The following is a 26,588-nucleotide window of genomic DNA, read 5'->3' as shown; positions in this document are numbered from 1 at the left end:
GGGTTCCCACAAGTTTAACCCAGTAAGCAAATCCCACAGGATTTCTCTCCCTGGGGAGACAGTGTTTTCCTAGGTCTGCCCTGAGGCAGTCGCCTTGCTCAGCACTCCCAGCCTCATGGGGGTGATTTCACCTTTAACAAAGAGCTTAAACTAAATCATCTTTACCGTCTTTACCCCCTTCCCATTGACAAGAAGGTTCCTGGCCTTGGGGGTTGTTGGCACCGTGAGGCAGAGCTGCAGCCTAGACCCAGCTGAGCCCTGCTGCAGGCAAGGGAGCTGGGAAAGCCCAGGGTATTTATAGAAACCTTGGGAGCTCCTTCTCCTCATGGTGCTTGGCAAAATCCCAGGCACAATCACATGGGAGCTGCGCATCTGAGAGCAGAACGCAGAGAGGACCAGCAGCCAGCTGGGATCATGGAATCCCGGAATGCTTTGGGTTGGAAAGGACCTTAAAGCTCCTCCCACTCCACCCCTGCCATGGGCAGGGACACCTTCCATTATCCCATGTTGCTCCAAGCCCCGTCCAACCTGGCCTTGGATATTTTCAGAAATGGGGCAGCCACAGCTTCTCTGGGCAGCCTGGAGTGATGCCAGCCTGGAATTCTGCAGCTGGACACTGCAGCCTGTCCAGAGTCCTGCCCAGAGGACCATCCCTGGCATCTGCCCCTGCCCATGGCTCCTCCTGCTCTGATGGAACTGGTGCTCCTGTCCACCGGCTTCTTTCCCAACCTGGCCAAACAGGGCTGTGGCAAAGGTTTTGGGGTCTGTACCAAAGGTTTTGGGGTCTGTACCAGAGGTTCTGGGGCTGTACCTTGCTCTCCAGACTCTCTGTAGTCTGTCTGAGCTCGCTGCACGCCTGCTCGGATTTTTCCAGCTTCCTTCTCAGCGCCGCCATCTCCTCCTAGGGAAGATTGGAAAAAAACACGCACAGAGAGTTCCAGCATCCTCGGTTTATTTATGAAAACCTTGTTTTCTGTTCAAAATAAGTGGAAGGGACATAGCTGCCTTATTAATAAAATTTACCAGGCAACTTTGAAGGCTGCTCACTGCAAATTGCCGGGACTACGGCTCCTGACATGAATTCCATCGGAGGGAATGTCAGCTTTGGTATGTGTAGAGCATGTTTTATGAGACAGCAGCAAACCTCAAAAGCCTGGGATGAACAGCCAAGGGCCTGGATCATGCCCAGGAAGCGTCCCAGGGCCCTGGCAGGTATCACAGCACGGTGCAAAGGCACAGTGTTGGCTGTGATTCCTTCCCAGGCAGCAGGAGCTGCTCCACGCAGCCTTGTTCTGCTTTGATGTCCAACACTGAGCAGGAGCAGAACGTGTAGAGCGGTGATAAAAACAGAGGTTAACAGATGATGGGGCCTGATGGATCCCGGGTGGGTTTGGAGACAAAAACAGAGGTTTGGGCAGCTTTTATTTCATCTGAACCAGCCTGAAAACATCTTGTTAAAACCTCACTAAAGCAACAGGAGGAGTAGGACTCCAGGGAAGATGGACTAGGAATTTAGCACAGGTCTCAGAGGGTGCAGAGGGGTGAAAGGAGCCTTTCCTGTGTCAAAAAATGTCCATTAACATCTCCCATCACTCAGGGCAACCCAGGTGGATGCCAGCACAGCACTGGGGACAATACAGAGCGGAGTCCCCTCTGTCACAGATGTTTGAATGCTCATCTTCCAGCATCCCACAGGCTGACCAGCCCATTCCCAGGGGTTTGGCTCAGGGGACACAGCTCCTGGAGCTTGCAGAAGGCAGTGGGAGAACCCTGGAATGGGCTTTGACTGTGGGGACGTGGTGTGTTTGCTACTGTCCCTCTAAGGAAGAAGCCACTTCTCCCTCCACAGCCCTGCAGAACGTGTGACACAGGGCAAAAACTGCAGCGCTAAGAACAGATGGCAACGTCTGGATGGTGGCAAAAACATCTTTGCCTGCACAGAAGTGACTTCCAATTTGACCAATCCACCTGGCAGAGCCCCTAAAGCAGCCTGGCCTGGCCTGGCCTGTCTCACCCATCCCATCCCAACCCTTGGCACTCACTTCCTTAGCACGGAGCTGCTCCTCGGCGAGGTTAACGCTGAGCAGGGGCCGAACGTGGCTCAGCAGCTGCCACCAGGGCCAGTGCCTGACTGCCTGGAACACCACCAGGTTCTTCTGGATGCAGCGGACGGCGAGGCGCTGGATCTGTGGGGACACAGCAGCAATGACCCTCACCCAGCCATGGCCGGGACCGCTGGGAAGGACCGGGCTGGGACACCGGGCTGGAGAGGGAAGGGTGGCAGAGGAGCTCAGGGATGGCAGCACAGCATCTCATGGCTCATGGTAAACCTGGTACCCTTCAAAGGAGCTCGAAAGAGCTGTCATTTGAGTGCTTTGGGCCATACCCCAGCAGCGCTGACCTGGGTGGGCTCAGGTATCCCCAACCCACGGGATGGGTACCTTCAGCCTCTTGAACTTCTGGCGGCTGAGGAAGCCCTTGCAGGCAGCCTGGAGCAGAGTCATCTTCTGGGCTATCAGCTTGTCCCGCTGCTTCTCCAGCCTGGAGATGACCCCCGGCTTCAGGAACACCTGGCAGCAAGGAACAGGTTACACACCCCAGGTTGGGGGCTGAAACCTTTCCCTCCTCCTGCTCGAGGTGTAATTCCTCAAAACTTTTCCCTTGGGATGCTCCCCTTTCCCCCCACTGTGGGGATGGGTGGATGGATGGATGGATGGATGGATGGATGGATGGATGGATGGATGGATGGATGGACGGATACCTCCACTGGCAGTGGATTCTGACAGGTAACACACAGCTGCACACAGGTAACAGCAATGATATGTGACAATAACATAACCAAAATGAACCACGAGGTTTTCTTCCACTGAACTGGTCAGAAACCCCTCAGAAATGACACAGATGTGTTTGATGCCATCAAATCCAGGCCGGTATCGATCTCTGAGTGTTTGAGGTGTCTCTGGGTCGCTGCTGGGAGAAGCTCTTGGAATCCAGGACCGGGAGCTCCCACCCATTTGCATGGCCCAGCTTTAATAACCCCCGAGTGACACGGGCTGTGCTGGGAGAGCTGCATTTTAACCACGCCAAATTGAATCAAAGCACAATCCCAAGGAAAGTGGCTCTCCTGAGCTGATGCTGTGATTGCTCCACCACCCATTCGATTGCCTCATTAATGCCTGAATTAACTCCCCAAGCCCGCAAGTTTCGCAGCTGGTACAAAATCAATGCTCAAAGCGACGGCAAAGCGAACTCGTCCCTAACGAGATGTGACCGGGGCTGCCACCGCGCTATTGATTAAGGACGAGGGTTCCAGAGAGGAGATAATTACAAACTGCACAGTGCAGGATGAAAGAAAGTCATTTTGCTCCACAGAACCCGTTCCATGAATTCTTTCTTCACAGACTCCAGAGCTGAAGGCGAGCACGCACGTGAAATTAATTTCTCTTTGAGACCGTCACATCGAAGTTCAAATGTTGTTGCTGTGACAGTTCCTGCTCTGCAGCAAACCCATGATCTGCCCAAGCCCCCTTCAATACCAGGAGACATCAGTGGTAATTAGGAACTTAAATACCACCAGGGGCTGGCTGGATTTTGGTAATTAGGTACGAGTTTTACCCAGGGTACTGCTTTCAGATGAGAATTAGGAGCCTTTTGCTCTGATTTTTAGCGAGGCTGTTTCCCAGCCCACGTGGTGCCACAGGCAGCAGTGAAGGGAGCCTTTCTCTCCAATTTGGGGAACTTTGGGCTGCTGGGGAGCCTGGCATGGGGCTGTGCCCCACACACACCAGAGCAACGGGGAAGCGGGGCCCAGTCATGGTACCTGGGTGCGTCCTATGGCAACGCTCTTCTTCTCCAGATCCAGCGCCTGGAACAGCTCCTCGATAGCCTGCAGAGAAGGGGCACATCATGGGATTGCTCAGGAAACACCCCCACCCTGCTGTGACCTGCTGACATGGGGTGCAGAGACCCCCAGTCCTCGCAGGCACCCAGTAAGGGTTCATCCAGCTTTGTGGCACCCCACAAGGGAGCACCCAGCTCTGCCCTCCTTTCTTCCTCCACTTGCACTGCCCAGTCCCAAGTCCCAGCGCAAGGACTTCCCTCCCCCAAGGCTTTCAGCAGCATGGGGAGTAAAGATCTGCAGCTGCAGGCAAGATTTTGCCCTTTTTTGCTGCCATCCCTGGTCTGGCAGGGCCTTGGTGAATGGGCAGGAGGTGACACAGGGGACAGTGCCTGCCCAAGCACCATCCAACAGCACTCAGTGCTCCCCTCCTGCCCACCTCACCAACAGCTCATCCCATGGAGCCAAAAACAGGGGGAAGGGCTGAGTTCTCCCTGAGTCCATGGCACAGCACGGAACTCCCTGGAAGATTTGAGCAGGAGGATTATCCCAAGAAGAAGCCTGAACTCAATTACTCCGAGCTTTGGACTAAAACATGAACATAACAGCCGGCACCACCGGCCATTCCCCTGGGGCAGCCACGCTGTCTGCACGGGTGGATGGTTTGAAAGCCCTTGGGCTGCAGAAATCATTACAAAATTCCTCTGCTAATACCTCACTCCACACAACATCCTTCGGCAGCCTCACGCAGCTCCTCCCCGAAGGACAAACCCGCAGAAGGAATATTCCACCATGGACCCAGGAGCAGCAGGATTGCACCCCTGACCTCACCAGTAGCTGTGGAAGGGGGGGGGGGGTGGAGTACACCAGGGAATGGGGATGGAGTACACCAGGGAGTGGGGATGGAGTACACCAGGGAGCAGGGATGGAGTACACCAGGGAACAGGGATGGAGTACACAAGGGAATGGGGATGGAGTACACCAGGGAGCAGGGATGGAGTACACCAGGGAACAGGGATGGAGTACACAAGGGAATGGGGATGGAGTACACAAGGGAACGGGGATGGAGTACACCAGGGAGCAGGGATGGAGTACACCAGGGAGCGGGGATGGAGTACACCAGGGAGTGGGGATGGAGTACACCAGGGAGCGGGGATGGAGTACACCAGGGAGCAGGGATGGAGTACACCAGGGAGCAGGGATGGAGTACACCAGGGAGTGGGGATGGAGTACACCAGGGAGCAGGGATGGAGTACACCAGGGAGCAGGGATGGAGTACACCAGGGAATGGGGATGGAGTACACCAGGGAGCAGGGATGGAGTACACCAGGGAGTGGGGATGGAGTACACCAGGGAGCAGGGATGGAGTACACCAGGGAGTGGGGATGGAGTACACCAGGGAGCGGGGATGGAGTACACCAGGGAGCAGGGATGGAGTACACGAGGGAACAGGGATGTGGATCACAGTGTCCTGCCCTGGACCGGTGAGGAAGCACCAGTGCTGTTGCTGTGCCTGTTGTGGTGGCACTGCTGGGACTGGGACTGGTGTGGGCTGTGCAGGACAGCCCCATCCCATCCCAGCACACGTGCAAAGCCAGCTGTCACTGCACTGTCCCCTCACAGCTGACGAGCCTCTCTCCTGCTCCAGCAGCCGGGTTAATGCCATGTCCTGGGAAGCATTTCCCAGCTAACAAACCCTTGTGGCTCCAGGGAGGATGGGATTTTCCAAATCCCCTGCTTACACGCTGCTGACAAGGCACCCTCTGCCTCCGACAGCATTTCATAGCAATATTGACCTTTCCTGATTGTCAGACTTGTCTTATTAAATCCCGAGGTCTTAACTGCCTTTGCACATGCTGGCTGCAGTTTGCACAACACAGCACGTGCCCAGCTTTAATTCAGCTCCTCTCAGCTCTTCCTGGCTCATCCATAGCCCTATTCCAGGGATGGCTTTGCCCCGGTTCTGCTACAAATTTACCAGGAAACAAATAAAACTGGCACATGTCTGCTTTCCTTCCTGAGCTCTTTTGGCTTTCAGCATCATGGGATGAGGTGAGGAGTCTCCCCGGGCTGCAGGTGATGCCCCGTGCCCAGCAGCTTCCACAGTCCCTGCTCTCTTGGGTCCCTGGGAATGTTGCCTGGTTTTGGGGGAGCCAGGGAGAGGGACTGGTTCTGCTGGGCCACAGCAGTGCCCAGATCCTGCCCTCAGTTCATGCCCCGTCCTGCTGGAATAGCTCTGGCATCATCACAGCCCCACGTGGGGGTCTCAGCTCGTGCCCCCCAGCCCAGCACGCACCTTGCTCTCATCTGGCACCTCGTAGGCAGAGTTGTGCTTCTTCATCACCTCCGGAGCCAGCACCTGGAAGCGCCTTCGGAACTGGGTGAGGAGCAGTCGATCCGAATACCCTGGGGGCACACAGGAGTGTTGGGGGCTGCACCAGGCTCAGGGCACTGGAACTGGCACGCTGGGGAGGGACCTGCTGGGACATCCTGTGCACAGCAAAGGGCACCGGGGGTGGAGGGGACATGGGGAGCTGCCATGAGAGAGAAACCCCTGCAGAGGGTACTGAGATGAGTTTGAGGTGGCCAGATGCCACCCCAGCACCTTGTGTCAGGCAGGACATGCCCCTGGACCTCCTGCACAGCTTCCTCTGCACATGGCATGGGCTGTGGTCATGGTCAGTGCAGGTCCAGCCTGATCCACAGATGCTCCAAGGGGAGCTCCACTGGAGCTGCAGCTACCAAGCTCAGGCATGAGAGGGGCTCAGAACCCATGCAAAAAGCAAGAATAAAAATTGAGGGGATTTCTGAATTGAGGGGACTTCTGAATGGAGGGGATTTCCTTGCCTGCTGGTGAGCAGCAGGTGATGAGCAAAGGCTGGAAGGGCTGAGCCAGGGGCAGGGAGCAGAGGGTGGGACTGGCATGGCCAGGGCAGGGTCTGGACGTACCAACACGGTGGAGCCGCAGGGCATCCAGGAGCTGGGTCCCTTCCAGCTGTGTCCTCAGGGCCACCACATCCAGCTGTGGGGCTGCGTCCGGCGGCGCCGGGGGCCGAGGGACCGGCCCTTCCCCGCCCATCCCTGGGAGGAGGCAGTGGACAAAGTGCAGCTGGGACCGTCGGAGAAGGTTGGTGAGGGCATCCTGGAGGGCAGCAGAGGTCAGTGGGGATGGAGGGGACAAAGGGTCAGCACGTGCTGGCAGCGGGAAATGCTCCCTGTGCGCCTGCAGGGTGTCTGGGCAGGTGGAGGAGTCAGCTCCGAGTTGGGAGCAGCTCCAGTCAGAGGGGTGAACACGAGTGGTGAGCAGGACCCTTCCTCCTAATGTCCCATGTTTTTAGTTGGTGGCCACAAAAATTACCAGGATTCACAGAATCATGGAATGCTTTGGGTTGGAAGGATTAAAGATCGTTGTGGTTGAGGGATGCTGGGCAGGGGGTTTGTGAGGCACAGGCAAGACCCCAAAATGGGCTGGTCAGGGAGTCAGCAGAGCGTGAGCCTCATCTCAAGCGTGTTTGGACACCTAATTATGTGTGAGAGCAGCAGGAGCCTGGCCCATGCCCAGCACCGAGGGCTGGTTACTGTCTGAGCACTTAAGAGGATTAAAGCAGCAAGGTGTGTGTGATCTGTGTGTGATCTGTGTGTGATCTGTGTAATCTGTGTGATCTGTATGTGATCTGTGTGATCTGTATGTGATCTGTGATTTCTGTGTGATCTGTATGTGATTTCTGTGTGATGTGTGTGATCTGTGTGATCTGTGTGTGATCTGTATGTGATCTGTGTGTGATCTGTGTAATCTGTGTGATCTGTATGTGATCTGTGTGATCTGTATGTGATCTGTGATCTGTGTGTGATCTGTGTGATCTCTGTGTGATCTCTGTGTGATCTCTGTGATCTGTGTGTGATCTATGTGTGATCTGTGTGTGATCTCTATGTGTGATCTGTGTGATCTCTGTGTGTGATCTGTGTGATCTGTGACCTCTGTCTGACCTGTGTGTGATCTCTATGTGATTTCTGTGATCTGTGTGTGATCTGTGTGATCTGTGTGATCTATGTGTGATCTGTGTGTGATCTCTGTGTGTGATCTGTGTGATCTCTGTGTGTGATCTGTGACCTCTGTCTGACCTGTGTGTGATCTCTATGTGATTTCTGTGTGATCTGTGTGATCTGTATGTGATCTGTGTGATCTGTGTGTGATCTCTGTCTGACCTGTGTGTGATCTCTGTCTGATCTCTTTGCCTGGGAGGCTCTCCCTGAGGGACAGCAATGCTGGACAGGCCAGCACAGCATCCCCAGTGGCCAAAGCCACAACGGGGACGGCCAGGAGGTCACTGCTGGGGCCTTGGGGCACCCCAATAAGGGAGTGTGTCCAAGGCAAAGTCCCAGCGTGGGGTCACCATGCTCTGTGCCACAACAGGGGCAGCAGGGTCCCGGCGCCGGCACTCACCGCCTGCAGCTTGATCTGGGCACACACCGACCTCTTCCTCAGGGCGGCGAAGCTGCTGGCGAAGGTTTTCCTCAGGCAGGCGTTGCGGTGCAGGGCGGCCTGGGAGCGCCCCTCCAGCCCGGCCAGGGCTCGGCAGGACAGCGGAGCGCTCGCCCGCGGCTGCACCAGCTCCCGGACCGCGGCTCTGCCGGGACAGACACGCCATGGGGCACCGGGCTCGGCTTCCCAGCTTCTTCTACAGGGGTGCAACACCCACGGCCCCAAATTCGGAGCTGGTGCTGCTCTGCGGAGTGGAGCAAGATGCTGGCACACCCCCACCCGCTGCATCCTCTCTGGTCTGAGCACGGAGCTGTTCGCTGCTGTTAGAGCTTCCCTGGGCTGAAGCCCAAACCGAATGAGTCAGGAATATGCAAGCAGAAGGTTAAAAACCCCTCGTGTGCGCAGACACCTGCAGCACTTCAGTTCCTTTTCAATTCCAATTTCATTTACAAGGTTGCTCAAAGCAGTGGGAAAACCCGGGCAGCTGCTGGTGAAGCCTCACGGCTCTGACTTGTGCTGGATGCCCCCAGGCAGGGACACTCTCCATGGAGGAGATTGCTCCAAGCCCTGTCCAACCTGGCCTTGGACACTTCCAGGGATCCAGGGACAGCCACAGCTTCTCTGGGCACCCTCTGCCAGGGCCTCACCACCCTCCCAGCCAGGAATTCCTTCCCAATATCCCACCTAACCCTGCCCTCCGGCAGTGGGCAGCCATTCCCCCTTGTCCACACAAGGGATGCCCCACACACCCCTCCGTCTCCAGAGGTGGGGCAGGTTTGCAGCTCAGAGCAGGGGCATCCCCACCCCCCTCCCAGGGCACGGGGTTCCCCACTGGCACCGTGGCACCTCCTGGTACTTACACCGTGGAATTCTGCAGCACCTGGATGGCGTTCTGGGCCGAGAGGTTGAACTTGGCCTTGCTGACCCAGCCCGTGAGGTCGTAGCGCACGGGGGCCGTGCCCAGCTGGTGGCAGATCTCGAAGTGCAGCGTCTGCTCACACCTGCGCAGGTGCCCGTCCCCTGTGACAGCGACAGCACCCCAGGGCCAGCCCAGAGAGAAGCCCGGTGAGGGGTTTAATCGTCCTCATCTCCCAAATTCCCAAAGCCAAATGGTGATGGCAGAGGCTGGGCAGTCGAGCCGAGCCCAACTCACCCTCCTGGTCAGGTCCCTTCACGGCGAAGTAGGAGCAGAGGCGCTCGAAGGCAGTGCCATCCCCAGAGCCTGGGATCAGCACCTCCTCGTCCAGGATCCACAGCAGCCCCCGGCGAGCGGCCCCGGGGCTGCCAGGGAGCACCTGCGGCTGCCAGGGGACACGAGGACTCTGGGCTCTGGCTACAGCCACGCCAGCCTGCTCTGCTCCCTCTATCCTGCTCCCTCCAGCCTGCTCCCACTGCCCAGATGTAGCCCCTACCCCACAGCAGAGCCAGGAGACCCTCCCGACCTGATCCAGCTCTGGACATCACCCTGAGCCCCCCACAGTGACAGTGTCCCAAAGGAGCCCATCATCCCAGGCTGGGAGGGGTGATGGAGTGCAGAGCTTGGTCAGGAAGGGTCCCTGTATTTTAAAGAGCCCCAAAGGTCCTGCTGGATGCTGTCCCCTCCCCTGCAACACCTCAGGTTGCTCTGGGACACTCCTCAGGGTCCTGCTCTGCCTCTGGAACCCTCGCTGCTCGGAGCAGCGGGATGTGGAGGGGACAGGGTACCTGGGAGCAGCTCAGGTCGATGATGGACAGCGTGGCCAGTGGAGAACGCTCTGGAAGATCAAAAGACACCTCAACATTTTCCTGGAAAACATCATTTAAAAGCTTGCTTCAGTCGTGGGATGGCATCTGGAAGCCAAGAGCAGATCCACTGGCAGGGATAAGGAGGAAGGCAGAGATCCAGCACCAGGGGAAAGGAGCAGCCACCAGAGCTGTGACACAGAGGCATGGCCTTGACTGCCCCCCTGGAATTCCCTATGGAATGCTGCTTCGGGGTGCCAGCCAGGCTGCCTAAATCATACGATTTATGTTATAATTGTTAAGAATCTCTTGACAAGAAAACAACCAATTACTTAATTTGCAGCTTGCAGGTGTTGTGTCCCTCCCTCCCTGGGGGCTCCAGGGCTCATCCCAACACCCCCAGCACCGGGAGCCCCCCAGGAAGGGCAGGGGGAGCACGGCTGGTCCTTCCTCAGGCCTGAACCAGGGGTGCTCAGCAAAAGTCGTGGCTCCAGTGTCTCTCCATGGCGACACGGAGAGGTTCTGCCAAGGGATCCGGCTCTGCGGGCAGAGCAAAGGCAGCAGCGGGGACTCCGTTTCCTCCTGCACAGGGCACGTGCCACTGTCACCCATGTGGGACCCAGCACTGGCACTGAGGGGCTCACAGAGTGGTCTGGGGCTCACAGAGTGGTCTGGGGCTCACAGGGCCACGTCCTGCACCATCCTTATCCAGCAACAAAGCCCAGGCAGGGGGAGCCTGCCGAGCCCTCCGGCATTCCAGGCAGCAATTACATCTTCATCACTAGGGAAGGGCACATCTGTCCTTACTCGGTGATGTGTGTGTTAAACCATGGGAATTCAGCTATTTTTCCAGGGCTAGAGGCATTATGGTAACTCCTTTAAGCCTATAATAAGTTCATCTCTGCCTGTAGGTTTCTCAGCAGCTTACTTCTGCAATAATTTATCATTTTCCTTTCTATTCTCTATTATTCATCACCTGAGGAAAAAGTCAGCTCCACCAGCAGAAGGGCATGAAGTCTCCTGAGCTGGAGCAAGTGTATCACAGGATTCCAGAATGGTTTGGCTTGGGAGGGACCTTAAAAATCATCTCATTCCAACCCCCCTCCCATGGCAGGTTCCACCAAGATGCCAAGAGAACATCTCTGTCACATCAGAAACAGCCAAGAGGATTCAAAACTGAGGCAGAGGGTGAAGAGAGAGGCAGCTCAAGCTTCCTGCTCCGTGCAGACCCCCCAGTAAAACTCGTGAGTTATTCACCCACACCATGGCAGGACACAGGGACTCCTGGAGACAAAGGCAGCCCCACTCCCAGGTGCTGGGAGCTGCTCCCAGCCCCTGCTCCTCACCTCTCGGTACCTCTCCATCTGCCACAGGAAGGTTTTCTCATAGAAGAGGCCCTGCAGCCTCTCCTGGACGTAGTTGTGGCACAGCTCCTCGAAGGTGGCCGCTCGCTCGCTGCGCTGCTGCCGCGGGCTCTGGAAGCCGGGGGTGTCCACCACAGCGATGGAGGCCATGGAGAGGTGCTGGGAGGAGAAGGACCTGGGAAGAGCCACACACACCGCCAGGATTTACCCACGGGCAGCAAAGTGGTGCCTGTGCCACAGGAGGGCAGGACACGGGAGTCCCAAGTGCCACCGCAGCCCCAAGGGGCACCGCTGTTCCCACACAAAGATTTTCACACAACTTCCTGTTTTTCCAGCAGGAATCAGTCACCTGCTCCATGCTCCCTCTCCTCAGCAGCCCCTGGAGAAGCGGCTGCCACCCCAGCCCCAGTGCCCAGCAGCTCTTTGGTACCTGTTGATGAGTGAGACCACGGCAGCAAAGAGCTCCTCGTAGAGCCCCGAGGCCATTCCCTCCACACACTCCACTCCCGTCATCTTGGGCCCTGGCGCAGCAGGAGGGAAGAGCAGGCACACACATTTATTTCCAGCCAAGTTCAGCCTGCTCAAAGCTGAGGTGGGACCTGGGATTCCCTGGATTCAGTGCAGGAGAGCCCACAGCATCGCCCCTGCACATCCCACTCCCCCCGTCTGCCTTCGGCTCCTCTCCTGCCTCACGAGGATTTAAGGAATACAGCTACTGCCATGACAAAGGCCACTTCCTCAGGCTCTAGCTTCTATCAGGAGAACTTGTCGGGCCCAGCTGGAATTCTGCTGCTGCTGAGCATCATGGAATCATCAAGGTTGGAAAAGACCTCCAGGATCATCAAGTCCAGCCTTCAAGGAGTGTGGGAAGGCTGACCTGAATCCCAGGCAGAATCTCACCCTCCCACCTTGCACATGCTGGATCTGCCTCCATGAATTAGCTCCATACATTAATTTAAGGTTTGTCGTGGTTCAACAGCACAATCCCTGATCCAGATCTCCTTGCAGGACACACCAGCTCAGCTCCATTCGTGGAGTTTGGGGTTTTTCCCCCGTTTTTCTAGCAGAGCTCTCACAGTGTTTAAGCCACATCACTTATCCGAATTCACCTGACTTCACGTGTCCCTAAGGAGGGTCAGGCAGGGGCAGCTGCAGAGCTGAGGGCAGCGACGTGACACAGCCCAGTTAATGATTTTATCAATATTAACAACCTAATTGGGCCAGAAGAACAGGACACCTTGCCTCACCATTCCCTCTCCTACAGAAATAAAGGAAAAAGGGATGGGGCATCCCAGTACCTGGCGGGCTCTCCTCTGCCGGGGGCCGGCCCCGGGCTGTCACCTGTGCCAGGATGTGCCTCAGGTGGTGCTTGAAGACGGCGGTGCCGAGCTCCTCCACGTCGCAGCCCAGCACCTCGGCAGCACGGCTGGCGCTCTCAAACCTCAGGAACTGCTTCCTGCCAACTGGGGAGGGGGCACGGGGGGCTCAGCCACATCCAGCTCTGCCTCAGCATCACCAAAAACCTCCCGCCCCCTCCCTCGTGCGCCCCCAAAATCAAAATGATCCGAGGCAATTCGGGGACCAGGTGAACCACATGAGGGAGCAAAGCAGCAGATGGGCTGATGGGAGCTGATGGGAGCTGATGGGATTACAAACCAATCCCTCGAAATCCGGGATCACCTTTCAGGGTCCCAGCAGTGTTTGCTGTCCCTCCAGCCGGCAGCAGAGGTTCCTCCCCACGAGCAGAGCTCCACGCATCGCTCACACCCGGTGATAACGATTCCAGCTTAATGATTAAAATCAATAGGGAAGTAATCTGCAGGATTAATCCTTTTACAGATCCAGGGCAGAAAGGTGCCGTGGAGGCAGCTGGGCAGCACAGCTCAGGAACACGGGGGATGAGCACAAATGGCAGCAGCCAAAGTCACCCAGAGACCTCAGGGTGGCACTTTTGGGTGCTCAGGGGGCTCACAGCTAAAATGGGCCCTTAAAACACAGCTGGTGGCTGGTGGCGGGGGAGAGGGTGTGGGATGGAGAGAGAGAGGCGGTCACATCCTGGGAAACTCCATGGGGGACCCACTCCTGGGCAAGGGGATGCACAAAGCAGGGCTCGAGGCCTGGGGATGCTTCACAGCACACCCACAAGAGTCAGCCGCCCTCTCCCTTCCCCTTTGATCCTTTCCCAGTGTTTCCTATGCTGACTGAAGGACTCCAACATCAAGGGCTGTGCTGGAGCAGGTGGAGGAATTGCCTCAACGCTCCAGGCTTTGATTTATTCTGTTCCCACTTGTTCTTGTCTGAGCTGGCTGGACAGATGCTGATTCCTGTCAGACACAAAAGCTCTGCCTGCCGAGGAGTGGAGGGGTTGGGGGGCCAGGGCTGCACAGACCTGGCTGGCATCCCATACTGCCCATTCCAGTATCCCACACTGCCCACTCCAGCAGCCCTGGGACAAACCAGGGGGTCCACTCAGCCCCGGGCACCATTTCACCCTGCATAAACTACAAGGAGCAGCAGCTCCACGTGGCCCTCCTGGGTGTGATGTGACCGTGGAAAATTCGCTGACTTTAACACCTGAAAGGAATTACTTCGGCCCAGGTAATATTGAAGAGAAGCAGAAGGAAAACACAGGGACAGCTCAGCGTCTCGTGCTACAGCCCCAGCCCTTCTCCAAACCACTCAATGCCCAATTTCCTGCGTCAGAAACAGGGATGCTCCTTTTCCTGCCTTCCAGGACATGATGCCACAGGCGTGAGTCTGTGCAGGAGCTCCTGGGCAACAGCAGCCCCCACGTACCAGCAGCCTGAGCACTCACCCCGGCCTATTGCAGGTGGTCTCTGACCCCAAAATTGGCCCCTGGCTGTCTGGGTACTCCCATCCCTCCTGCTGCCCTGGTGCCCCTGACCTCTGCATGGTTTGAGGCAGCTCAATGTCCTCCAGCAGGTTCCAGCCCTCCTGCCCTGTGGTTTTCCTCCATCCAGAGGGGTTCAGGAGGTTGGGTTTGCAGCAGCCTCGCTGTGCCATGGGGTTTGCAGTGACTCCTGACCACGACTGACTCCTGACACACCTGTGGCAGCACCAGGAGGGCTGGAATCGTGGCCACCTCCGTTACAGGTGTGTGGTGGGAAGCCCCCAGGGAGCTGGGAGCCACAATGGTTTATTCTGACATCAGCCAGCAGAAGGACAGCGTGGGAGCGAGCTGAACGCCAGCCCCGCTGCGCCCCAAACCTCCCTCCCGCTTCCAGAGGCAGCAAATAAATGAAAACAGGGGATTTTCTGCAGCCCACAAAGGGACTGGAGCACTCAGGTGAATGGTGCCCGGGGTGCCCCGCTGGCCTCCAGCTGCCAGGCTGCTTTCCCAATGAAAGAGCTGCTCTAATACGTGTCAAAGGCAGCGGGGAGGGCTGACACCGGGATGGAGCAGAACGAGCTTTTGAAACGCAACCTTTTCTTCTCAGTGTTTTTGTAGCTGCAAATGCATTTCCCACCCCCAGCCAGGGAGAGGTGGTGCTGTTCCCTCCTGGTTTATTCCCACACATACTGAACGGGTGAGGAGAGAAGGGAAAAAGGTGCCTTTAGCCCACACTGGGGCCCGTTTAACACGTGCCGGGGCTGTGGCTGTGGATGGGGATGGAGGAGGCGCCAGGCTGAGCTCCTGAATGCCCTGGAAAACGAGTGCCGAGGCTCCCTTCGGCGAGATTTCAAGGAGAGGATTTGGAATACACAACATCAAAGGGCATGAAAGGGGAAGGGAAGAGATGGCTATCGGGAGACAGGTTTAACCACATTAAAAGAGTCGTCGCCCCCACTGAGACTTTTGCTCCATCCGGCTTTGATCCATTTTTTATCCATATTTCCTTTCATTTCTCCCCTTTTGTTGACACACGGTGGGGGAATCAATACCAGAGTGAGTGACACTGAGACATGCTCTGCTTGTTAATCCCACACCCGAGCGCGCTCGGAGCCGCAGCCCTGCCTGGATCCTCTACTCCCATTCCTGTTCCTGCTGAAAGAATTGAGCAGGATTTGTTGGATACAGCACTCGATTCCCTCCCAGACTGATTTACAGAGGGCTGAGGACAGAATGTGCAGGAAGTCTGAGCCAAGAAAAGCTCCCTGCGACCATTCCCCCACCTGCCCTTGAGCTGGGCACTCCCAAAAGGAGACACCTCTCCAAAATCTGCTCTCCTGAAAACTCACAGGGCAGAAAGACTTTCAAATTTTTTTGGCCAAGAGCCTTCTGACACTCATCAGCCTGAGGCCACAGGGTCATCTATAAAAGCTGGAAGGGCATTAAGGTAGATGGAGATGAGGAAAGAGAACACCAGAAAGAAGGAGAAAAGAGAACTCACTGTAAGTCATGACAGCATCTATCCTTTTAAAATAATTAATAAATGATTAATGGCATAAATTACCATAAGATGTGTTATGACATGTTGCAGAGACGTTTATAAATGTCTGTGGCTTGGTTTATGGCAGCCTTTGTGCAGCCCTCATAAATTGAAGTGTGTAAATCAATGTGGCTGCCTCCAAAATGGGTTAGAGCACATCCTAAAATAATTTGCAAGGGATAAGGCAATTTCTGCTCGCCCGTATTAACAAAGTCTCTATAAATACAATCTTCATCCAGACTCAGCCTGTTATAATTCAGTTACTGTGGTAGACACTCAAGAGATGATAGCATTAGTGCTACCTGAAGCTGTCCCTTCGTGGTGGCATTGGGGACAACGTGCCATTGAAGGAGTCACCCACGGGTCCTTCCTAAGGAGCTGGCACGAGGTGACACCCAGCAGCCCCTGCCCTGTCCACATGTGGCAAGGACGAACCTGCTCCAGAAGCCCCCACGGGGCAGGACACCAACACCCCCCATCCCACCGTGGAGGAAGAGCAATGAAAAGCTTGGAGCCCCCACAGACGGAACAGCCTCGGGATGAGCACCATCCCCGCACACCTCCCCATTCCCTGCATCCCAAAAACCCCTGGTCCCCGCCAGGACACGCTCCCCGCCTGCTCCAAGCACAGGGACAAGGTGTGAGGGAAGCAGAGGCAGGAGCCCCCGTACCTTTGCAGGCTCCAGCAGCTCCCAGGTGGTAGATTCCGGCCAGGATGCGCCACACGGCCGCCTGCTCCTCCGCGGTGATGCCCAGCGTGCCCATGGCAGCCCGGAGCTGGGAGAAGGCCACCGAGGCTCTCTGCTTGTCCTCAGGCTGCAGGGGGAGAGAGCCAGGGGATGTCACTGCCTCTGCTGGGCACCGTGCCCGACAGAAGGGAGAGCGAAACCATCAGGACAGCGAGGAAAGACAGCAAGGGATTCTCGGAAAATTTGGACAAAGTGGAGAAGCCGCTGGCAGGTTCCTCGGGTGCCTGGTGTTAGGAGCAAGCTGGGTACACCACCTCATGGTACAAGGACATGTAATTCCTGCTTCAGGAGTGTCTACAGAGCAGCAGCTGGAGATGGATGCTTTATATCGTGGAATCACCAAATGGTTTGGGTTGGAAGGGACCTTAAAGCTCGTTCCAAGCCCCTGCCGTGGCAGGGACACCTTCCACAGCCCAGGTTGCCCATCCAGCCCCGTCCCCTCACTCCTCACCAAACACACCTGCCCAGAGCTGAGCAGCTCCCGGCCACCAGCAGGGCCTCACCTGCCACCTCCCACCACAGACAGCCCCTCCTGCCGTCCCTGAGCTGGGGCTGCTCCGTGGGGCCAGGAGCCACCGGCTCCAGCGGGCAGCATCCCTCCTTGGCAAGGACCAGGGAAAACCATCCGTGCTGGGATGGCAAATCCCCAGCAATCAGAGTTGTGAAAGGAGGGGAAAACCCCACCTATGAACGCAAGCCTGCTGCATCAGCAGGGTGAGGACTTCGCTGTGCCCTCCCTGGAGCTGCTGCTCCAGCAGGAGATTCCTTTGGCTGCTGAGGCGGAGCAGGAGCTCCCTAATGAAGATGGAATATTGGATTCATCAATAGATGATGTAACTGCAAATTGCTGCGATTCATCCCCGCGCTTTGGCTCGTGGACAATCTGCTGGGGCTCTGCAAACAGCTCAGACTAATGAGGGGCTGGGGCTGGGAATCAGCTGTGGAGCTTTAATCCCTAAAATTCACCTTCTGGGCTGCCCAAAAGGATGCTCTTGCCCCTGGGAGTTGCTGCTGCAGGGGAACATTGGGTGTAGGTGACCCTGGAGCAGCAGGATGTGTTCCCAGGGTGGCTGTGGCATGTGAAAAAACCCAAGCAGAGATCCCAGGCAGGGCAGCCCCAGTCCCAGCAGCTCCCCTGTGGCTGTCAGAGGGGTGCTGGGGGCTGTTCGGGCAGCCCCTTCCTCACATCTCAACATTCCCTCCCTCCCCTCCATGCTCCCAGCACAGTGGCATCATCACGAGCCACCCACCCAGCAGCCAGGGACTCCTCTAACTGGGGGTGACAAAGGGGGTGCCCTGCAGCAACCCACTGCAGAAGGGCACAAGACTCCAGCATTTCCCTCTCCCTACCTTTGTGAATGGTTTGATCCCAAAGGAATTGCTCTCATCCACCTGGTGCAGGTGCAGCATCGTCCTGGGAGTAGGCACAGAAGAAGAGAGTCAAGCTCCCCCCTTGCCTGCCCCCAGCACCCCCAGCCCCCTTTACAGCACCACTGGAGGGACCTGGATGGGACAGGCCACCACAGCACTGCCCCGTGCAGGGACATGAGCTGGCACACCAGGAGCCTTCACTGGGGACACAGCTTGGGTGGAACCAGAAGTGAGAGGGAAAGGGATCTCGATCTCATTTATCACCCCAATTTCAGCTTTAGTGGAGGGGCAAAAACGCAGCAGGAAACACCCCCCTTCCATAGAAAATCTCTCTGTGTGCAGAAAGATCCCTGCAGCCCCACTAATGCAATTGCTCTCACAATCTCTCATCAGGGGGGTCTCAAAACCATTGATGGAGGGAATTTGGGTATAAAGGGGGAAGCCCTGGACAGCCCGGGGCTGTGGGAGCCTCACACCCACCTCTCTGCCACATCCAGCCCCGCCAGCAGCAGAGGGAAGACGTTGAAGCTGCTCTCTCCATCGGGCTGCTGGGCAATGCGGGCCCTCTCCAGCAGCAAGGTCTGGGGAGGGAAAAGGGGACAGGGAGATGAGGAGATGCTCCTGGGACCTGCCAGGGAGGGGCTGGATTTCTCCTTGCAGGGACTCAGCTGGATTTGGGGGCTGTGCAAGCAGGAGCTGAATCATGCCCCAGGCACCAAGGGGCAACACCTCAGTGCACGAGAGCAACACCCATGGTCCCTCTGAGCTTCCAGAGGTCTGGGCAGTGCCACGGCCCCAGGAAGATGCTGCAGGATCGGGGTAAGTCATTGCCTGGGCTTAAGATAAGCCCAGCTCGGCTCCAGCCTTGCCGAAGGTGTTCAGTACCAGCACTGGGGCCAGGAATGAGTCTCTGCAGAGCTGGGGGTCCCCATCCCAGAGTGTCCCATGGACATCCCAGGATGGTTCCAGTGGTACTAATGGGGACATCCCCACTCCTGCACAAGGACAGCTCCCCCGGGCCACCGGCTCCCTGTGGGTGCCCGGGGCAGAGCAGGGACAGCAGTGGGAAGCCCTGGTGCTCCCCAGGAGCAGACAAGGCTCCAGCCCTCTCCTCCCTCAGACAAGGCCCAGAGGCACGGGCAGCTCTGATTAAAGAGCCTTTGATAAGAGCCCTGACGGTGATAAAAGCCCTCTGAGGCTCAGCTCCAGGCGGCCGTGAGGTGCTGCTAATGAAATGCTGAATTATACATTTCCTCATCAACATTTCATCTCAGCATTGCCCCGAGCTCCCTGCCAGGGATGGGGACAGGCTGGGGGACCCCGCCACACTGCTGACAGAGCTTCTGCTCAGGGGCCATTTAGTCACCTCTTGTTTAGGAGCAGGGTGGGGAGCAGGGAGGGGAGCAGGGAGCAGAGCAGGGAGCAGAGCGTCGCTCCTCATGCCCAGCCTGGCTGGGAAGCGCAGCACAGGCGTGGCTCATCCCCACCCCAAGGACCCCCATTTTCAGCCACAGCTCTCCCATCCCACCAGGTGACAGGTACCTGGAGGTGTGCAGCAGTGACCTGGCCAGTGGCACTGAAATCCAGCGACAGGACCATGGAGAAGCGCGTGGAGCTGCTGCTGTGGCTGGTGGTCACCGAGCCAAAGGCTCCCAGGACTGTGAACATCGCCTGGATCTTCTCCACTGCAAAACCACCACCAGAGCCCCCTCAACCCTCCTGCAGCTCTGGAGGAGTCATCTCCTCCTGCCTCACCTCTGCCTGCTCCTCCCGGGGTCTGTCCCAGCACTGGGGAACTGGCCAGGCATGGGGCCAGCATCCCACACCGGCTGTACGCTGACAGGAAGGGGATGTGCCAACCTGCCCAGCCTGCCCACTCTATTCCAGGCCACCCCTCAGTCCTTTGCGAGAGCACAGTGTACCCAAGAGAGCTCCAAAATCCAGCCATGCCCTCTGAAGCCACTGCCTGCTCCCTCCCGCATCACCAGTAACCCGAGCAGCTGGGAAAGCGCTGCCCCAAGCACCGGAGTCATTCGAGTAATTCCCTCCTGCTGCTCACGCCGGTGTTTGTCAAAACAGCAAATCTGTTGAGTCTGGGACGGGGACAGTGGCACTCGCAGCCACACCGGCTGCTTAGGAGCCACCGCAGGGGAAACAAATCAGGCCACGATTGGTGTGTTTGTGTGCCCCCAGCCTGCCCCCTCCATGTGCTGCCTCTGCCCAGCATCCAGTGCCATCCCTGCCCCTACCCGAGACCTTGCCCCTACCTGAGACCCTGCCCCTACCCGAGACCCTGCCCCTACCTGAGACCCTGCCCCTACCTGAGACCCTGCCCCTACCCGAGACCCTGCCCCTACCTGAGACCTTGCCCCTACCTGAGACCCTGCCCCTACCCGAGACCCTGCCCCTACCTGAGACCCTGCCCCTACCTGAGACCTTGCCCCTACCTGAGACCCTGCCCCTACCTGAGACCCTGCCCCTACCTGAGACCCTGCCGTCCAGGCTGCCCGCCGTGCCCACCAGGTACTCCAGGGCACTCTGGCAGCACCGGGTCCTGCCGGCCCCGCTGTGCCCCAGGGGGACGATGGCCTGGTCCTGCCGCTGCATCAGCAGGTTCCTGTAGGCTCGGTGTGCCAGCGAGCAGATGTGCGGGGGAAGGTTGTCCCGCTTACCCCTGAGAACCTGCGGGCAGGGAGAGAGTGGCAGAGCACATCCCAAACAGGAGAAAATCCTGAAAGCATTCACACCTCAGGGTGCAGAACCCCCGAGACTGTGTGCTCAGAGCACCCCCAGCCCCAAGACCAAGCACCCCCAGAGCATTCCTGGCCATCAGTATCTTCAGAGCATCCTCCTCCCAGAACATCCCCGGTCCTGAGTGTCCCCAGAGCATCCCGAGTCCCAAACGTCCTTAGAGCATCCCAAATCCCAAACATCCCCAGAGCAACCCGGGTCCCGAGTGTCCCAGAGCAAACACAGTCCTGAACGCCCCCTGAGCATCGCCGGTCCCAAATGTCCCCTGAGCATCGCCGGTCCCAAATGTCCCCTGAGCATCCCCGGTCCCGAACGTCCCCAGAGCATCCCCGGTCCCGAACGTCCCCAGAGCATCCCCGGTCCCAAATGTCCCCTGAGCATCCCCGGTCCCGAACGTCCCCAGAGCATCCCCGGTCCCGAACGTCCCCAGAGCATCCCCGGTTCCAAATGTCCCCAGAGCATCCCCGGTCCCAAATGTCCCCTGAGCATCCCCGGTCCCGGCTGTCCCCGCACTGTGACGGTCTCACGGTGCCACCTGCCGGCCCCGCCGCGCCCGGCGCCCTCCGCCACTGTCCCCAGGGGGGTTGGTGGCCTCTTCCCACGGGAGATCCCGCCGCCCCAGGTCCCCTCTCTCACCTTCGAGGCACTGCCGGCGGGCGCGGGGCCGGTGGCGATGGCCACCAGGCTGGGCCCCGCGTAGGTGCAGGGCAGGCGGGCGCCGAAGCGCTGCCGCAGCGTGTTCATGACGCTGCACTCGTTGAGGCTGATGAGCGCCGCCAGATCCTCGGCCTGGTCCAGGCTGGGGGGGTTGGTCTGCGGGACGAGAGGCAGAGACCCCTCGAGCTCTGCTGTCACGGCAGGGCTGTGCCAGACCCGCTGGCACCGCGACACCTCGGGCACGGCCAGCCCGGGCGCTGGCCGCAGAAGCATCATTGTGCCCGGGCACTGTCCTGCACCGGGACTCTCGTCCCTGCACCAGCCCAGGCTGGGGAGGGGGCTCACCCTCTGCACGCTGTCCTCGTCCACCTCGGTGACGGTGCCGTCCTCGTCCCGGCGCACCCTCACCCTCCCCACCGGCAGCTCCGGTGTCCCCACGTCTGGCTTCAGCTGTGTGGCTGAACGAGAGGCTGGTGAGCATCCCCGGAGTGGGGCAGCCCAGGGCAGAGCTGGCTGTGGCGTGGGGGGAGGCCAAGGGGCCAAATCCAACCCCGGCCCCAGCGGGGCACAGCCGGGCACGGCACCCGGAGCCTGCCCTGCTCCCGAAGCGTCTCATCCCCGGCGCTGGAAAGCCAGGGCAGAGGGAGGAGAGTTACCAAGTGTGAACCCGTCCTGCTGGAGCAGCCAGACCTTCTCTGCTTCGTACCAAACGTCCTTCGGAGCCTGAAGGGAGGAGAGAGGGGAATTGGGCAGGAGCTGGAGGAAAACTGAGCTGAACAAAATTGCCTTTGCCCCACGGACAGGGACAATTCCACACTCCTGCCCCTCTGCTGCCCGTCCAGGCCCGGGGCCAGATTCCTGCCAGGCCCAGCCCAGCCCAGGGGAACGGGAAGAGCTGCATGAAACCAGAAAACTTCATCAGGGCCCCAAAACCCCAGGTAACACCCCGACACATTACCTGGTCCTTGTCCGTGCTCTCGCCTGATGCCTCTTTATCCTGGTCCTTTTCCATGTTCTCGCTCATCTCTTTGCTCTTTCCCGATGTTTCTTTAGTCTGGTCCTTGTCTGTGCTCTTGCCAATCCCTTTGCTCTCTTTCAGCATCTCTTTACCCTTTCCCAGCTCTTCCTTCACCTTCCCCACCTCTTTTCCCACATCTGTGGACTTCTCTTGGATTCCTCCTGGCTCCCCCTTGAGCCCCTCTGACTTGTTTGTGTTTTTTTCAGGCTTTTTGATCTCCCTTGGCTCCTTCTTACCACCTCCAACATCTTTCTTCATCTTCTCTGGCTCTTTCCTGGCTGACAACAGCTCCCTCTGGGCTTTCGCCTTGGCTGGGGGCTCCTCGTGCCTCGGGGGTGTCCCCTTCTCCTTCTTGGTGCTCTTGGGGACTGTCCCCTTGGGCGCGTCCCCTTCCTTCACTGGCACTTTGTTGCCACGCTGGGGGCCCTGGCTGGATGCAGGGGCTGGAGTTGGGGGGCTGCCCCCCAGGCAAGGGTCCTTAGGGGTCTTCCCAGGGCAGAATGGCTTTCCCACCTTGGGAGCCCCTGGACGAGGGGTCTCTGATGGTTTGGAGGAAGCCTCCGCTGTTTTGGGAGATGTTTCTGCTGGTTTTGAGGACGTCTCTGCTAGTTTGAAGGGGGTCTCTGCTCTTTTTGGGGGTGCCTCCACCAGTTTGGGAGCAGGTGCTGCTGTTTTGAGGGATGTTTCTGCTTTTTTGGGGGGTGTCTCTGCTGGTTTTCGAGGAGTCTCTGCTCTTTTTGGGGGTGTCTCTGCTGGTTTGGGGGAAGGCACTGCTGGGCCAGGTGCAGGGGCCGGGTTTTTGCTGAGGATGGTCCCCGGCACAGCCTTCTCAGGGGGCAGCTCCTTGTGTGCGGGGGCTGTGACCCCCTTGTCCCCCTGCCCCTCAGCCTTCAGCCCGTTCCGCGGTGGCCCCTCGCTGGCCCCCCCTCCTCGGGCAGCGGGGCCGTCCCCGGCTCGGGCGTCGCCGTCCCTCCCCACGGGCTGCCAAGCAAAGGAGAGGAGCCGGCTGTGACACCTGGGGACACCCGGGCACACCCGGCCCCCCGGTGCTGCGTGGGGTCCCTCAGTGCTCACCTCCTCCTTGGTGCCCACCCTGCTCTCCTTCCTCCGCCGCGCCGCCTTGGCCTCCTGCTCGGTCTCCCGCACGAGCTGCTTGATGAACCCCCCTGGGATGACCGACAGGAGCAGGGGGGGTGCAGACGGGGGCGGCCCCCGGTCCTCGTCACGGATCTGTTTGTGGGAGCAGAGGTGGGTCACAGGGCAGGCACAGAGACGGGAGCCAGCACAGCCCGTTAGTGGCAGCAGCACCCTGCTCAGGCTGAGGCACTGCCCAGGCTCCTGCCGAGGCCACGGGGCACCCGTGGGCACCAGGCTGGGTCAGGGATGCTGTGGGAGCAGAAGAACTGAGAAGAAAAGCCCAGAGAGAAGCGCGAGGTTGGTGCAGCCCCTGAAGGCTGGCACAGCAGGAGCCCACGAGCGCTGCCAGCTCTGCTCTGTGCCAGCAGCCCCGGCACGGCCACAGGAGGAACCATCCTGGCTGCAGCCAGGCAAGAAGCAGCTCCAGCATCACCGCAGCCACATGCAGCCCTGCAGGTCCCTCCAAGCCAGGCTCCAGGCCAAAACCAGCCCCACTTCCTGCAGCTTTCCCAGCAGCAGCACCAGCATCAAACCCTGCAGCCTCCTGCCAGGCTCACCCAGGCAGGCAAAAATCACTCAAACCAGAACACTGACGCTGTGAAGGAGCCCAGAGCCTGGGGGTCAGAGCACAAGGGAGTGCACAGGGAGCTGTGGGGATGCGACCCCGGGGGCTGCTGCAGTGACACCCCCCCAGCACTGAGCCCCCGGGCAGCCCGAGCACCCAGCCCCGAAACAACACCAAGTGCCAGCCTGGACCGAGACTTCCCTTCTGCTCCCAGAGCGCGAGGCGCGAGGAGATGGCCATGGAGGCGGCGAGGCAGGACGGCGCTGTGCGGAGACACGTGGGGACACACCGCGCAGAGAGAGAGGAGAGAGTTAGCCAGGGGCTGCCGCTGGCCCCAGAGCTGTGCCACGCCGGCAGCACCGTGACCTTGCCGGGCATTGCCCACCTGAGCTCGCGGCACGGCAGGGGACGGGTGGTGTGGCAGTGTTGGGGAGGGCACGGCCACCAGCGGCCACCTCCAGCCCCGGCCAGCGATCAGGCGGCGTGGCGAGGTGGTGGCACACAGCGTTGGTGGCACGGGGGCGATGGTGGGACCCCACGGCCCCAGGCTGGGTGGCCACAGGAGCCCGTCCGTGCCCCACTTGGGGCTGACCCCGGCTTCACCTGTCGGGATCATTCATGCACCGAGCGCGCCGGGGCTCGCCCGGCCCTGCTGCGCTCCCCGGCAGCCGCATCTCCTTGTACAGTAAAGGGCAGGAGCGCGGGAGCGGCCAGGAGCGGGCTGGGGAATGTCACTTGCCTTCCCGGGCGGCTGCCCCGAGCGCCACGTGGCCTCAGGGACCGGCGCTGCCCCCGCGCTGTCCCCCCAGCCGGGCTCCGCGGCCCCGGCAGAACCGGCCCCGATGGCACCGCAGAGCCCGGAGGGGGCGAGCGACAGGGCATTGTCACCCCCCGGCCGGAGCGGGACCCTCGGTCCTGCCCGGCACACGGGGAAACTGAGGCACGGAGGGGACGTGCCTTGACCAAGCACCCAGGATGGCACCGGGGGGCCCCGGGACCACCAACACCAGCGCTGCGCTCCCTCCGCTCAGGATGCAGCCCCAGCTGGGCCGTGGGCTTTTGGGTCTGGTCCTTATTTGGGACCCGCTGCCACCCTGGTGCGTGCCACGAGCCGAGGCCATTGAGGGGTCCCCAGCCACCGCCCTGCACAGGGGCAGGGAGCACCGTCCCCAGCCCCGCTCCCATCGCTGCCCTGCCGTGCTCCTTCCCGCAGCCCAGCCGCCCTCGGAGCCGGGGCTGCCGCTATCGCCATCCATTCCCAACTAAAAATAACCCTCCCGGGCCGAGGGGCACCCACAGAGCCCGTCCGGACCCCGACCCCCACCCAGAGCCCCCCCCCCCCCCCCGAGCGCCGGTACCTGGTGGGGGCGGTGGGAGCAGGGAGCTGATGTCCCACACCAGCACCGGGCTCCGCGGGACCCCGGCGAGCCGAGAGCGGCGGCGGCGGCAGCGCGGGGAGCGCCGAGAGGGTCAGCAGCCGCCTCCCCCCGCCCCCGCCGCGGTGGCAGCTGAGGTGACACATGTCACTGCTAAAAATACCCGCGGCGGTGGCACCGGGGCCTCGGCTGGGGAGAGGCACCGCGGGGCCCTCCTGTTCCTTGGCCTCTGCACCGGCTTGGGACACGCGTGTCACCTGTGCTCTCCTCAGCACACGTGTGTCACCCGTGCCCCCACACACACACACTGCTTGTGTCGTCGTCCCCCCCCCCGGTGCACACCTCTGCACCCCAAAGAAACGGGGCAACCGCTGTGGTTTGGTGTGAGCCCATCCAGGGCACTCTGGTGCTGCCCGAAGGGACACTCGGTGCTGGGAGCCCAGCACGGGGCTCCCCGGAGCACCCCAGTTCCCCCTGCCCTGAGATGGGGCCGAGTTGGAGAAGGACCTGGGAACAGAGCTCAAAATAGCCCCTGGCACCAACACCAGCGTGGTCAGCACCCGGCCAGGGCAGGTGGGAGGGGAGCAGCAGAGTGGACACGTGGTGACCACATGGGGTAAAGGGTGACCCCCCGGGGCCCAGCAGGACCTGTGTCCCACATGCCCCAGCAGCCGACAGCCAGTCAGGGTGCAGGTCACCAGCTCAGGCCAAGGCCAGCTGCAATGTCCCCATCTCGGCTGCTCCACATCTGACACACCCAGGGCATCAACACCCACAGCCAGAAGAGCTCTGGAGTAAGAAAGGAAATGGGATTGTCACTGTGGAGTCACCTGGCAGGAGACCGAGGGTTGGCCCAAGCATCTCACCAACCCCAATTCCACCCGGGACAGCAGGAGGACACGCAGTTTCTATGATCCTTCCCAGGTGGCACTGCAGAAAGCCACCCTTGGTCACCTATCCCACAACTCCAGGCCCTCCTGGCACAGCCAGCGCCGTCGCAGCTGCAGGACGCAGCCGGTGTGTCCCTCGGAAAAACCAGGACAAACGCCGTGCCCAGGGCTGGGGGAGGGAAGGGACTTACCTGGCAGCAATGGGGCGTGGGCTCCATCCAGCTGTGCCCTGCAGGCAGCTGCTCAGCCCAGTACAGCCCAGTACAGCCCAGTACA

General features: G+C 59.4%; 1 protein-coding gene across 1 annotated transcript in view; it reads right to left on the bottom strand.

Moving 5' to 3' along the window:
- The window catches only part of MYO18B (myosin XVIIIB), a 57,090-nt gene extending 30,560 nt beyond the window's left edge, over positions 1 to 26,530 (bottom strand). Inside the window, exons 1-25 of the mRNA XM_069031336.1 lie at positions 26,504 to 26,530; positions 25,405 to 25,554; positions 23,419 to 23,574; positions 22,285 to 23,325; positions 21,983 to 22,049; positions 21,672 to 21,784; positions 21,306 to 21,482; positions 20,402 to 20,600; positions 19,461 to 19,603; positions 18,399 to 18,499; positions 17,898 to 17,961; positions 16,470 to 16,614; positions 12,706 to 12,870; positions 11,838 to 11,928; positions 11,390 to 11,582; positions 10,026 to 10,106; positions 9,475 to 9,622; positions 9,182 to 9,341; positions 8,283 to 8,466; positions 6,788 to 6,980; positions 6,135 to 6,244; positions 3,821 to 3,886; positions 2,442 to 2,570; positions 2,043 to 2,186; positions 812 to 901 (exon numbers count right to left, since the gene is read on the bottom strand). Of these exons, the coding sequence (XP_068887437.1) occupies positions 812 to 901; positions 2,043 to 2,186; positions 2,442 to 2,570; positions 3,821 to 3,886; positions 6,135 to 6,244; positions 6,788 to 6,980; positions 8,283 to 8,466; positions 9,182 to 9,341; positions 9,475 to 9,622; positions 10,026 to 10,106; positions 11,390 to 11,582; positions 11,838 to 11,928; positions 12,706 to 12,870; positions 16,470 to 16,614; positions 17,898 to 17,961; positions 18,399 to 18,499; positions 19,461 to 19,603; positions 20,402 to 20,600; positions 21,306 to 21,482; positions 21,672 to 21,784; positions 21,983 to 22,049; positions 22,285 to 23,325; positions 23,419 to 23,574; positions 25,405 to 25,554; positions 26,504 to 26,530 (4,137 nt within the window). The remainder of the gene's footprint in view (positions 1 to 811; positions 902 to 2,042; positions 2,187 to 2,441; positions 2,571 to 3,820; positions 3,887 to 6,134; positions 6,245 to 6,787; positions 6,981 to 8,282; positions 8,467 to 9,181; positions 9,342 to 9,474; positions 9,623 to 10,025; positions 10,107 to 11,389; positions 11,583 to 11,837; positions 11,929 to 12,705; positions 12,871 to 16,469; positions 16,615 to 17,897; positions 17,962 to 18,398; positions 18,500 to 19,460; positions 19,604 to 20,401; positions 20,601 to 21,305; positions 21,483 to 21,671; positions 21,785 to 21,982; positions 22,050 to 22,284; positions 23,326 to 23,418; positions 23,575 to 25,404; positions 25,555 to 26,503) is intronic.
- Positions 26,531 to 26,588: the final 58 nt, after the last annotated feature.

Source organism: Aphelocoma coerulescens, chromosome 15 (assembly GCF_041296385.1).
Source record: "Aphelocoma coerulescens isolate FSJ_1873_10779 chromosome 15, UR_Acoe_1.0, whole genome shotgun sequence".
NCBI classification, from domain to species: Eukaryota; Metazoa; Chordata; class Aves; order Passeriformes; family Corvidae; genus Aphelocoma; species Aphelocoma coerulescens.
Note: the sequence above shows the minus strand (reverse complement) of the source record. Positions and strands in the feature narration are given on the sequence as shown.